Source organism: Chiloscyllium plagiosum, unplaced genomic scaffold (assembly GCF_037043375.1).
Source record: "Chiloscyllium plagiosum isolate Xiang-an unplaced genomic scaffold, Cpla_swu_hap1 HiC_scaffold_32, whole genome shotgun sequence".
Lineage (NCBI taxonomy): Eukaryota > Metazoa > Chordata > Chondrichthyes > Orectolobiformes > Hemiscylliidae > Chiloscyllium > Chiloscyllium plagiosum.
In genome coordinates, this window is record NW_028270170.1 from 5,707,585 (window position 1) to 5,720,433 (window position 12,849).

Sequence of the window (12,849 nt, forward strand, 5' to 3'; positions counted from 1 at the left end):
ACTATTGAGTCCCCAATAACTAACACACTTCTGAAATTAGATTAGATTAGATTACAGTGTGGAAACAGGCCCTTCGGCCCAACAAGTCCACACCGACCCGCCGAAGCGAAACCCACTCATACCCCTACATTTACCCCTTACCTAACACTACGGGCAATTTAGTACGGCCAATTCACCTGACCCTGCACATCTTTGGACTGTGGGAGGAAACCGGAGCACCCGGAGGAAACCCACGCAGACACGGGGAGAACGTGCAAACTCCACACAGTCAGTCGCCTGAGGCGGGAAATGAACCCGGGTCTCTGGCGCTGTGAGGCAGCAGTGCTAACCACTGTGCCACCGTGCCACTTTGGCGAATCTTTGGGAATCCTGCAGGACAGGATGTACATGTATTTCAAAAGGCAAGGACTGATTAGCGATAGTCAGCATGGCTTTGTGCATGGGAAATCATGTCTCACAAACTTGATTGAGTTTTTTGAAGAAGTAACAAAGAGGATTGATAAGGGCAGAGCAGTGGATGTAATCTAAATGGACTTCAGTCAGGCATTTGATAAGGTTCCCCATAGGAAACTGGTTAGCAAGGTTAAATCTCATGGAATACAGTGAGAACTAGCCATTTGGAAACAGAACTGGCTCAAAGATAGAAGACACAGGGTGGTGGTGGAGGCTTGTTTTACAAACTGGAAGCATGTGACCAGTGGAGTGCCACAAGGATCGGTGCTGGGTCCACTACTTTTTATCATTTATATAAATGATTTGGATGTGAGCATAAGAGGTCTAGTTAGTAAGTTTGCTGACACCAAAATTGGAGGTGTAGTGGACAACAAAGAAGGTTACCTCAGATTACAACAGGATCTTGACCAGATGGGCCAATGGGCTGAGAAGTGGCAGATGGAGTTTAATTCAGATAAATGCGAGGTGCTGCATTTTGGGAAAGCAAATTTTAGCAGGACTTATACACTTAATGGTAAGGTCCTAGGGAGTGTTGCTGAACAAAGAGACCTTGGAGTGCAGGTTCATAGCTCCTTGAAAGTGGAGTTGCAGATAAATAGGATAGTGAAGAAGGCGTTTGCTATGCTTTCCTTTATTGGTCAGAGTATTGAGTACAGGAGTTGGGAGGTCATGTTGTAGCTAAACAAGACATTGGTTAGGCCACTGTTGGAATATTGCATGCAAATCTGGTCTCCTTACCGGAAGGATGTTGTGAAACTTGAAAGGATTCAGAAAAGGCTTACAAGGATGTTGCCTGGGTTGGAGGATTTGAGCTATAGGGAGAGGCTGAATAGGCTGGGGCTGTTTTCCCTGGAGCGTCGGAGGCTGAGGTGTGACCTTATAGAGGTTTATAAAATCATGAGGGGCATGGATGGGATAAATAGACAAAGTCTTTTCCCTGGGTGGGGGTGTCCAGAACTAGAGGTCATAGGTTTAGGATGAGAGGGGAAAGATATAAAAGAGACCTAAGGGGCAACATTTTCACTCAGGAGGTACGTGTATGGAATGAGCTGCCAGAGGAAGAGGTGGCGTCTGGTACAATTGCAACATTTAAAAGGTATCTGGATGGGTATATGAATAGGAAGAGTTTGGAGGGATATGGGCCGGGTGCTGACTGGTGGGTGTAATTGAGTTGGGATATCTGGTCGGCATGGATGAGTTGGACCGAAGGGTCTGTTTGCATGCTGTACATCTCTATGACTCTCTGACTCTATATAATTCCAGTTGCATCACACTGTAAACTTTTGCTATAAATTGTGTCTTACGATCTTATACTCCACAACTACCTGATGAAGGAGCTCCGACAGCTAGTTCTTCCAAATAAATCTGTTGGACTGTAATCTGGTGTTGTGTGATTTTTAACTTTATGCATTTTCCAAAATAGCATACTTCTTTGAGGTAGGGAAAGCCACAAGAGATTCCTGAAAGACCTGTCTCCCTCTTCTATCTTGCCTGGAGGTAACCCATCTACCTGACTGTATCTGTGATTTATCACCTACCTGCAACCGCCATCTAACACACCCCCTAGCTCCTGTGAATTCTTCATTGCCTTTAACTGCTGCACCAACTGATCCGTGATCTGATATGATACAGAACCAACCAATCTTCCTGCAGACATAATCATCAGTAATGTGGAAACTTTCTCTAATGTCCCACTTCCGACAGGAAGAGCACATCACTCTACTAAAGGCTATCTTTGCACCTTAACAATTTACAGACCCAGAAAATAACACAGTCCTACTGCTCTTAAAAAAAAACACTCCTCCAGACTAACTTGATACTTGTGTTTTATATTTTTAAAGTTTAATCAAGAGACCGATCTCAATAAACATATAGTCAAATAAAAGGCCCACGCTACTCGCTAATGTATATTTACAAATAAACAGTTCGGTTACATGTTAAAAAGCCATTTAGCTGCTGTCCTCCTGTGAGCTCTCATACACCAATTTCTCCAAGGTCAGCTGTGAATTTCACTGTTTGTTAATTTTTCTCTGACAAACTCTGATGTCCAGAGATACTTGAAACCAGACAGCAGAGGCAGTTACCTGTGCAGGTTACTGTTAGTTCAGACAGCAGTGCAGGTTCACTCCCCATGTGGTCACTGCTTTTGTCTATCTTCCTCCTTATTACATTGCCATTGTTTTAATTTTTTTTCCAAAGTTCCAAAACAATGCATCAGCTTACAATGCAATAATTTCTACTCTTAGAATTCGAGGAAATCAGCTCCAACACTGAAAATACCTCCAATAAAGGAGCAGCTCTTGCAACCACATATTTTTTCCTGTCCTCCATCTTGAATTACCTTGAACCCACAACCTTCTGGCAGAGAGAAAATGTGCTACAATGATAAATAAAGCTACGTGGAGGACACACACAAGCTCTAAAGGCATATGGAGCAGTTAGCTGGGAAAACTGTGTGAAGGTGTGAAATTATCCACCTTGTTGGGCTGGACAGAAAAGCAGAATTCTGCTTTAAAACAGTGAGAGACTTGTAAATACAGGAATTTTGGGTGATTTTATGTTCCTACAGGAAGTGAGCAAACATTTACAGCAAGCAATTAAGAAGGCAAGTACTATGTGTTGTCCTGTTTTGTGACAGGGGTGCGAGCCAATGTACAATAGGGCGCATTGTTAAAATTCTTCATGGCCTTGGTGAAACTGCACCTGGACCCTTATTCCTTAAGGGTGAGAGGACTGATTTTAGTGGCGATATCGCATAGAATAAACCTATGTTCTTGACGAATGAGAAATGTCCCACTGAAAAGCATTAAATTCTTAAAGGCAGCACCAGCAAGGTCAACTGAACGCTGAACTGGGGCAAGCAGAGTTGAAGCGATGGGGAGCTGCACTCTTGAGACTTGACAAGCCCCACTCCCCACACCTCCACTGAGCTTAAGAAAATGGTGGCAGCCACAGCCTGCCTGATTAGGGAGTTCCACTAATCAATGTGTTCTGATAAAATAAGTTGGGATATTTAGATCAGGAGTCTATCTTAACAGGTTTTCTCTTGTGGAAGAATCTTAAACTGGGGTTCTTTTTTATAAAAGGGGGTTGTCCATTAAAGAGAGAGATGAGGAATCTTTTCTCCGGGTTATGAATCTTTAGAGCTCCATTTGTCAAAATGTGATGAAAGAAAAGTCTTTGAACGTTCTTAGATTCTTAATAAACAAAGGGTGAGCAGGTTAATGGAGTAGTCTGGAATATGGAGTTGACCTTACACTCAGATTAATCACAGTCTTATTTATTGGGCAGACTCGAGGATGGTGTGTCTGCGCCTCCTGGTTTGTATCTATATTCAAATTTTTTCTGTCTCAAGAGAAGCACAGAATTTGCAACTTGAGGAAAAATGGTTCTTCTGCTTTTGAGAAACAGAATGCATCATGGAATATAATAGCAGCAAAAATCACTGAACAGTAAAAAAAAAACAGGGACTTAACATGTCCAAAGGCTTGACCGCTCCTTTCATAAGGTGCCTGAAGCTGCACAGTGCTCCCAACCTTTGATTTACTAACTTTCAACAGCAGCAACTTGTCTACTGAGTTACTAGTCCTTGGGTGATGAGTGAGAGAAGCCCCATGGTAAGTAAAGTAAAGAAACTTAGTAAGTTTGCAGATGACACCAAAATTGGAGGTGTAATGGACAGCAAAGAGGGTTACCTCAGATTACAACAGGATCTCAACCAAATGGTCCAAAGGGCTGAGAGGTGACAGATGGAGTTTAATCCTGAAGAAGGGCTTATGCCCGAAACGTCGATTCTCCTGTTCCCTGGTTGCTGCCTGACCTGCTGCGCTTTTCCAACAACACATTTTCAGCTTTAATTCAGATAAATGCAAGGTGCTGGATTTTGGGAAAGCAAATCTTAGCAGGACTTATACACTTAATGGTAAGGTCTGAGGGAGTGTTGCTGAACAAAGAGACCTTGGAGTGCAGGTTCATAGCTCCTTGAAAGTGGAGTCGCAGGTAGATAGGATAGTGAAGAAGGCATTTGGTAAGCTTTCCTTTATTGGTCAGAGTATTGAATACAGGAGTTGGGAGGTCATGTTGCGCTGTACAGGACATTGGTTAGGCCACTGTTGGAATATTGCGTGCAATTCTGGTCTCCTTCCTATCTGAAAGATACTAGAAAGTGTTCAGAAAAGATTTACAAGGATGTTGCCAGGGTTGAAGGATTTGAGCTATAGGGAGAAGCTGAACAGGCTGGGGCTGTTTCCCCTGGAGCGTCAGAGGCTGGGGGGTGACCTCATAGAGGTTTTCAAAATTATGAGGGGCATGGAAAGGGTAAGTAGGCAAAGTCTTTTCCCTGGAGTCGGGGAGTCCAGAACTAAAGGGCATAGGTTTAGGGTGAGAGGGGAAAGATATAAAAGAGACCTAAGGGGCAACTTTTTCACGCATAGGATGATATGTATATGGAATGAGCTGCCAGACGAAGTGGTGGAGGCTGCTACAATTGCAACATTTAAGAGGCATTTGGATGGGTATATGAATAGGAAGGGTTTGGAGGGATATGGGCCGGGTGCTGACAGGTGGGACTAGATTGGGTTGGGATATCTGGTCGGCGTGGACAGGTTGGACCGAAGTGTCTGTTTCCATGCTGTACATCTCTATGACTCATTTGGACTGACGCCACCTGCAATGGTCCTCTGAAAATGTACGAACTTTGCACTTACCTGGCTATAATCCAACATGTCTCTTAACCTCTGTACACTGTAAATTCGAAACATGGGCACGGAAATGGGCCCCTGAAGATTCCACAATCATTTCCAATTGTAGTTTGCTTTAATTAAAAATTTAGCAGTGTTATGTTCTGACCTGTAGGTCAAGAGTCTCTGAAGTTGTCTGGGGTATGGAACATACAAAATAGGAGTAGGAGTTCATCATTTGAGCTTGTTCCACCATTAATTATGATCACAGCTGATCATTGAACTCAGTACTGTGTTCCCACCTTCTCCCCATACCCTTTGATTCCTTTGAATTGACTTTTGGACATTTCTACATTCAGCTTTATACAATTGTTAACTCTCTTGATTTATTTTTCCAATTTCTATTAAATTATGACTTTAAAGGTGTGCTGTCTTCCTAGGCAGGGAAATGAACTAGGATAGATCTTCAGAATTTTCAGTGTATATAATTAAATAATGATGACTTTGTCAATTGATTTGATGACTCCACTCTAGTACTGCCTAATCAATAGTTTGCTAAATGGTTATGGATTTTTAATTGCATCCAAATGAACTTCTCTCTGGCTCACTAGAATGGCTTGCTTAGCAAGTGATTGACATGTTGGCAATTGCATGTATAATCACCTGATCACACTAAGATGAGACCTGATTATGTGCCTCCCACAGTGGAATAGGCATTTCGCGCTAATATAAGAATGGTCGCAAAAACCATCACGTAGGGGACTGCAGGAGCCTCAGAATTGTGCTTCAAGTCAAGGTCTTCAGGAGAGGTGAAGTGGAAATTCCATCTCTACATCCATTCTTCTTACGCCTCTGTGTAATTTTTTAATTCACTTGTAGGCGATGGGTGTCATGAGCTTGGCTAACATTTAATGCCTGAGCCTGTGCTGATGAAGGAGGTGGGGAGTGACCTTCTTGATTGGCTATGATCAATGTGCTTTAGGTAGACCCTCAGCACTTGGCTCTGCTGTTAGGAAGGCAGTTCCAGGATTTTGACCCTACAATACTGAACAAATGACAGTATATTTCTAGTCAGGATTTGCTTCACCAGAGTGGCTTGAGAGGAACTTGCAGGTCATGTATCTACTATCCCTAATCCCTCTAGATGGTAGTGATCAAGAGTTTGGAATTTTATTGGAATGTTTGAGCAAGTTGTAATTTGCTTCCATTTTATTGCAAGTTTAATACTGAACATATTTTAATATTGTGCTTCATTTTGTCTTTCAGGGATATCATGTCTATTTACAAAGAACCTCCGCCCGGGATGTTTGTTGTCCCAGACCCACAAGATATGACTAAGGTGAGACTGAAGAGTAGTACCTAATTAGATAAGATCCTGAATAGTCTTGACAAGATGAACTTGGAGAGGATGTTTCCTTTTGTGGGTGAGTTCTGAACAAGTGGGCATTGTTTTAATTTGCCCATTACAGAGCAAAGATGCAAAAAGTTTCCTGAGTTACATATTTTTGGAACATTCTGCTGCAGAAGGTGGTGGAGGCAATATCATTGAATGTTCTTAAGGCTGAGGGGAATAGATTCTTGTTAGGCGGGGGAATCAGGTTATTGAGGGTAGATGGGGATTCAAAACACTAACAGCCTTAATCTTACTGAACGAAGCAGGCTTAAAGGTTTTGCATGGTTTGTTTTTGCTCCTAACTTGTATGTATGCTTGTATAGATGTTTGAATGTAGAATTTCCCCAATAAGCAAATCACTTATGAAAAAATTTTTGGGGGTGGAATCCGAGCTGATATCCAGTTCCTCTCCCTTCTTCCCTTATTTTCCCCAGCAATTCCAAGGCCCGAGGTCTTGAAATAGCAGAATTGAGCCCTTATCCTTCCTGCTTTATCCTAACGTGCTCCAGTCAATTATTTGTAAAATGCATAGCAAGGTCAACAATTAAGGTTATAGAAATTTGAATGCCCAATTGTGCAATAAGAAACTGGCTTGATTGGCACAGTTTAGTGTATTCCACTCTAATCGGTATGTTTAATCAGTGTGTTCAGATACAGTAGGACATGTCAGGAGCAATTGGGGCTTGAACATGGAGCTTCTGGCCCAGAAGTAGGGACACTGCCACTGCACTGCTGTTGTACACTTGAACTTTGACCTGCAGGCCAGGTAAGGTCTGTAGAAGTTTCTGATTGAAGCTGTTTGTTTTCTTCTTTTTTCTTTTCCCCCTACAGATTCACGCACTAATTACAGGACCCTTTGATACACCTTACGAAGGAGGGTTTTTCCTTTTTCTCTTTCGCTGTCCTCCTGACTATCCAATCCATCCACCAAGGGTCAAGCTCATGACAACTGGAAACAACACTGTGCGGTTTAACCCAAACTTCTACCGGAATGGCAAAGTTTGCCTCAGCATCCTTGGGTATGCACAGATTAAATCATAACCTGGGTTGTGCCGTACATATAAACTAATGGTTTGTGGGTTAATTTCTGGGCTGGCCTATAAACTACGAATAAAGGCAAAAGTCATGATTCATGTTGCCCTCCCCTCCCCTCCTCATGAAACCCATCTCTAATTTTGTGTCAAATTATAAAAAGCTTTTTGATGTTTCAAAGAAATGTATTGGGAGACTGGGATATGCAGAGACACTGCTATTATGCAAGCTGTATAATTTCACAAGCACAGTGCAAAAACTTGTGCATCACAGGTGCAAACTTCTTTAAAGCTTTATGCATTTTAATGAATGAATGTGCAATTACATCTTAGTCCTATTCAGGATATCTTAGCAGTGTCATGATCTGTGTGTGTACAGGCAATGATGTTTAGGTTAAATCTACATGGAGTACCCATTCAAGCCCATGCATTTTTAAGAGGTGACGACTTAAGAAATCCTATGTTTTGTATGTGTGACTGAAAAGTGAAATGAATGTTCATTTCATATATTGGGATGGATTGGAATTATCATTAGTCTGTTGCTGTACTAAGTTCTGCTCTGTTCTAAGGCGATATTTTTTTTTGAAGCACGTGGACAGGGCCTGCCTGGAGCCCAGCCCAAAGCATCTCTTCTGTACTCATATCCATTCAGTCCCTTATGACTGAGAACCCATATCACAATGAACCAGGTTTTGAACAGGTGAGCTGAAGTACTTGTTAATATTGGTGAACTTTGAGATGTGCTTTTGCAGTTGTGGTTTTGATTTTACAAGTAAAGCTTTTTGCTTGCGAGGGGAAGTGGATAAGTACACGAGGAAGAAAGAACTTAAGGAACTGCTGACAAGGTTAGATAAAGAAGAGTAGAAACAGGTTTGTGTGGACAATAAATCATTTGGGCGAAATGGATTTTTCCTCTGCTGTGTGTAACACAAATGCTATGTGTTCAGGAATTCTTGGTAATCTCCATGGAACTGGGATGTGTCAAAGGAATGCAGCTGTATGCTTGACAAACTTTGAATAAAACATTTTTGTCTATCTGAGCTTCAGAACTAATCTGCAGTTTTGAAACATTCTGTGTCTGTAATTGTATTAATGTTGTATTGAAACATAGAGGATGTGACAGCTCCTCATGCCGATCAACATGGTTTCTAGCCTTAATATTCTGGTTTGGCAAAGAGCCTCATGGTTTGAGTCACTATGCAGTGATATCATAGGAAACACCCACAAGTTTAAGATATGATTTTATGAAGTGGCACCTCTTAAAGTTAAACAGCTGTTGTTGTGATCTCAGCTGATATTATTGCTGGACAATCAGATCCCTGACTGAAACTTGGCTTAATAGATCATGTTTTCTTTTGGATTTAACAGTGGTCTGTTACTGAAACATAAGCACACAATGCTGCAGATTTTGCTTTGACAGTAAACAACAAGTTTATTAACAAAAGACATGAAGATAGGTAGAATAAACCTAACCATCAATTTATAATACAGATACAAAGATTTTTAAATCCACAATGAAAATATAATCAAATTAATCCCAAAATACTGCTCTATAAATTGGAAAGGAACAAAGCAGCTTTTGTATTGTACACAAAACACATGGCTGGTACAGTATCTAATGTACTACTCATGTAATGCTTGGACCAGAGTCCCTGAGTCGAACATTTTGGTATGATTAAGTCACTTGTGGCTTCAACCTTTAGACTGAAATCACAGCTTCCTCCTGGAGCAAACATACACCTGAGCTTACATGTACTCAGCTTTAAGTAGCTTCTTCGGGGTTTCAATCTCACTAATTTTGGTCTGGGACTAATACTACCTCTTCACTCTAAAATAATGTAATTCACTAGGTATCCTTTCCTTCTGAGCAACACTGGTTTATATGGCATCCTATTACAAGCACTTTGCAGACTGCTCAAAACTCAGTGAAAACCGAAACTTGAAGGCTCCCTCTCCAAAGTATGGATGTTTCCCTTAAGCTTACAAGTTCCAAAGACTTTAACAAGCCTTGAAGCCCCATTATTTACATTGCTGAGTGGTAAAATAAAAACAATTTGTATAGCACACAAATCCATTCACTCAAAGTCTGATTTCAAAAACATTTGAAAGAAGTGGCTGCAGAATTACTTACAAATTAATTGCTGACTTCAGATGCATGCAGAACTCAGATTACTAAGTCAAATGCCGTATCTCTATGACTCTATAAAAACCAGAAACTCAGACTTACAGTAAATTAGCAATATATGTCAGTTTACATCATACTATCATCACCTACTATCAGAGCTCTCATGAACTTGCAAATTAGCAACAGGGTAGCCCACTCAGACTCTTACATCTGACACTGCAATTCAGTAAGATTGTGACTGATCTGATTACTCTGCCTACCCATTTCAGCCTCTTGCTAATCAAGAATTTACTAACTTCTTAAAAAGATTCAAGGACTCTGTTTGCACCGCCATTTGAGGCGATTTCCAAAGACTCATGATCCTTTGAAAGAAAATGTCCCTTCTCCACTTAAATGGGGTAACCTTATTTTTAAAGTGACCCTTAGTTTAGATTAGATTTCCTACAGTGTGGAAACAGACCCTTCTGCCCAACAAGTCCACACCGAGTCTCCGAAGGAGGGTTCCATCCAGACCCATTTCCCCCTGACTAATGCACCTAACACTATGGGCAATTTAGCATGACCAATTCACCTGACCTGCACGTCTTTGGATTGTGGGAAGAAACCGGAGCACCCGGAGGAAACCCACGCAGACACAGGGAGAATGTGCAAACTCCACACAGACAGTTGCCCAAGGCGGGAATCGAACCCAGATCCCTGGTGCTACGAGGCAGCAGTGCTATTCACTGTGCCACCATAGTTCTAGAATCTTCCATGAGGGGAAGCATCCTTTCCGCATCTACCAGTCAAGACCTCGCAGGATCTTTTCTATTTTTAGTTAAATTATCTCATAAACCCCAGTGAACCCTAGAGTCTTGCCTCTTAAGACAACCAGTCAGAATTAGTCTCCTTTGCCTTCTCTGAATTGTTTCCAATGCACTTACACCCTTCCTTAAATAAGCAGGCTGATACTGTACACAATCTATTTTGTACAGTGCAAGCTCACCAAAGTCCTATATAATTTAAGAATAACCTCTCTGATTTTAGATTCAAGTCAAAAGTAACCATGTGGATAAGGAACTTTGGGCAGCTGTTTGAGAAGTGTTCTCTCAAATGCTTAACGTCTTCACAAGAATAGGCCAAAGAAAATCCTGTTTATCATTTATGGGCTTAGTTTCACTGGTCATTCACATGAGAGATTTCTAGCATTTCCTTAACAACATCTCTCCCAGTGTTGATGCATGCATTTCCATTCACAAAACACAGGGACACTTTTTGTTCTAATCTACATACCTTTGCCCACGCTTGCACTTTCTTGATTACGAACCAGCCTTTATCTGAAGGAACATGTCACTTGGCCTCAATTTGCCGAGGAAAAGGTAAAGATTGTAATCCTGAATGCTTCCTGCTGACACTGTCCCTTTGGAGAGTGAACAGGACCACAATCCATGACTTTGGTCCTGTGACTGAAAAGACTAGCAGCACTCACTGACCAGAAGATATGTCACAAGACTCAGTATGGAATGGCTCCTTTGAAATCCTACCTGGTAGAATTCATTCCATGTCAAGATGCAGAGGTTATGTGCTGTGCAACAAATATTTTAAAATATATATGTGCACATTTATAAAATTGTAAAATAAAACTTTATTTACTGTTTAGGAGAGGCATCCTGGAGATAGTAAAAATTACAACGAATGCATAAGGCATGAATCCATCAGAGTAGCTGTTTGCGACATGTTAGATGGCAAGTGTCTGTGTCCTGATGCACTAAGGTAAATCACATATTGCATTATGAGTTGTTAACTATTGTGGTATATTGTCACTTTCCCACTGAAACCTTTCAGAATTCTCAATTACTTGCTGAAGGAGTTGTTTATGGATAGTTGTTATGGGTGAAGGTAGATGTAGAGAATAACTGAACCCTCATTATAAAGGCACTTTTCCAGTGAATTGCCAGCTGTATTTAAACCAGGGGCAGTTTGGCAGACAGTTAATATGGGCAAACTGTCTAAATAAAAAACAACATTTTAATGTTTTCAATCTCTAACTAGCATTCTGGTTAGTTTTGACAAGGTGGAATAACTTAGAGTCATACAGCACAGAAATAGATCCTTCAGTCCAATTCATCCATGCCAACCAAGTTTCCGAAACTAAACTAGTCCACCTGCCAGTGTTTGGCCTATAGCCCTCTATACCTTTCCTATTCATTTACCTGTCAAATGTTTTTTAAACATTGTAACTGTACCTGCATCCACCACTTCATCTGACAATTCATTCCATATGTGAACCACCCTCTGTATGAAAACATTGCCTCCCAGGTCCCTTTTAAATCTTTCCCCCTCGCCTTAAAAAATGCCCCTTAGTATCACAGCCTTTGCATCTCAAGTCTTCATTGTTGATTACATCAGAAGTGCAGACACTGTGACACAAGCTAATGTGGCAGTCAGTTTGCACAGCAAGATCCAACAAAACTGCCTTACCTTGGTCTCTATTGATGTTGAAGCAATCAATTTTGGCCAGATCACTAGTGAAAACCTCCTATTGTTTGACTTGGATTACTAGCTCTTTGACATCCATCTGAATATATTGTTGCCTTGCTTAGTGTGCTGCCTGAAAAGTGACTTCTCAAATAATGCAGTAAATTCTCTCAACGCTATATTGTGTTGTCAGCTTAGATTTTATGCTCAACGGTCTGGGTGTGACTTGAGCACAATCTTCTGGCTCGTATGAGAGCATAACTGACTGAGTGTAACTGACATTACAATCAAAAAGCAGGATGCTGTACATTACACATGATTTCCAATATAATACACATTTTGCCTGTTTATAAAGAGAATATAGCATGTCTAATTTGTCAATAGCCAACTGCTTGCATTCAGTACACCGGAGAAAAGATTTAGAGTAAGTTTCAACCATCAGTGAAAGGTTTTAGCATTGCTCATTGAAGGAGGTTTTTATCTCTGACTTTTTTCCCACTCCTGTTCATGAGCAGACTGCCAATTGCTCTTGCAGATGTTCTTGATATCGGCATCCTTCTGCAAGCAGTCCCTGGCTGTTTTGAGAAGATCTTCACTATTTTTAAACCTCACACTAGATAAAGCAAACTTTCACTATCCTTGCCTTCCATTTAAGGTCTCAAAGGAATATCAAACACGGTTGAATAGAACAGATAAAATGTCCATTCTCAA

The 12,849-nt window shown here is 41.1% G+C and overlaps 1 protein-coding gene across 1 annotated transcript in view; it reads left to right on the top strand.

Moving 5' to 3' along the window:
• ube2z (ubiquitin-conjugating enzyme E2Z) overlaps positions 1-12,849 on the top strand; it is a 47,499-nt gene that overhangs the window by 24,856 nt on the left and 9,794 nt on the right. The window contains 4 exon segments of the mRNA XM_043674794.2: positions 6,399-6,471; positions 7,357-7,544; positions 8,145-8,256; positions 11,321-11,433. Of these exon segments, the coding sequence (XP_043530729.2) occupies positions 6,399-6,471; positions 7,357-7,544; positions 8,145-8,256; positions 11,321-11,433 (486 nt within the window).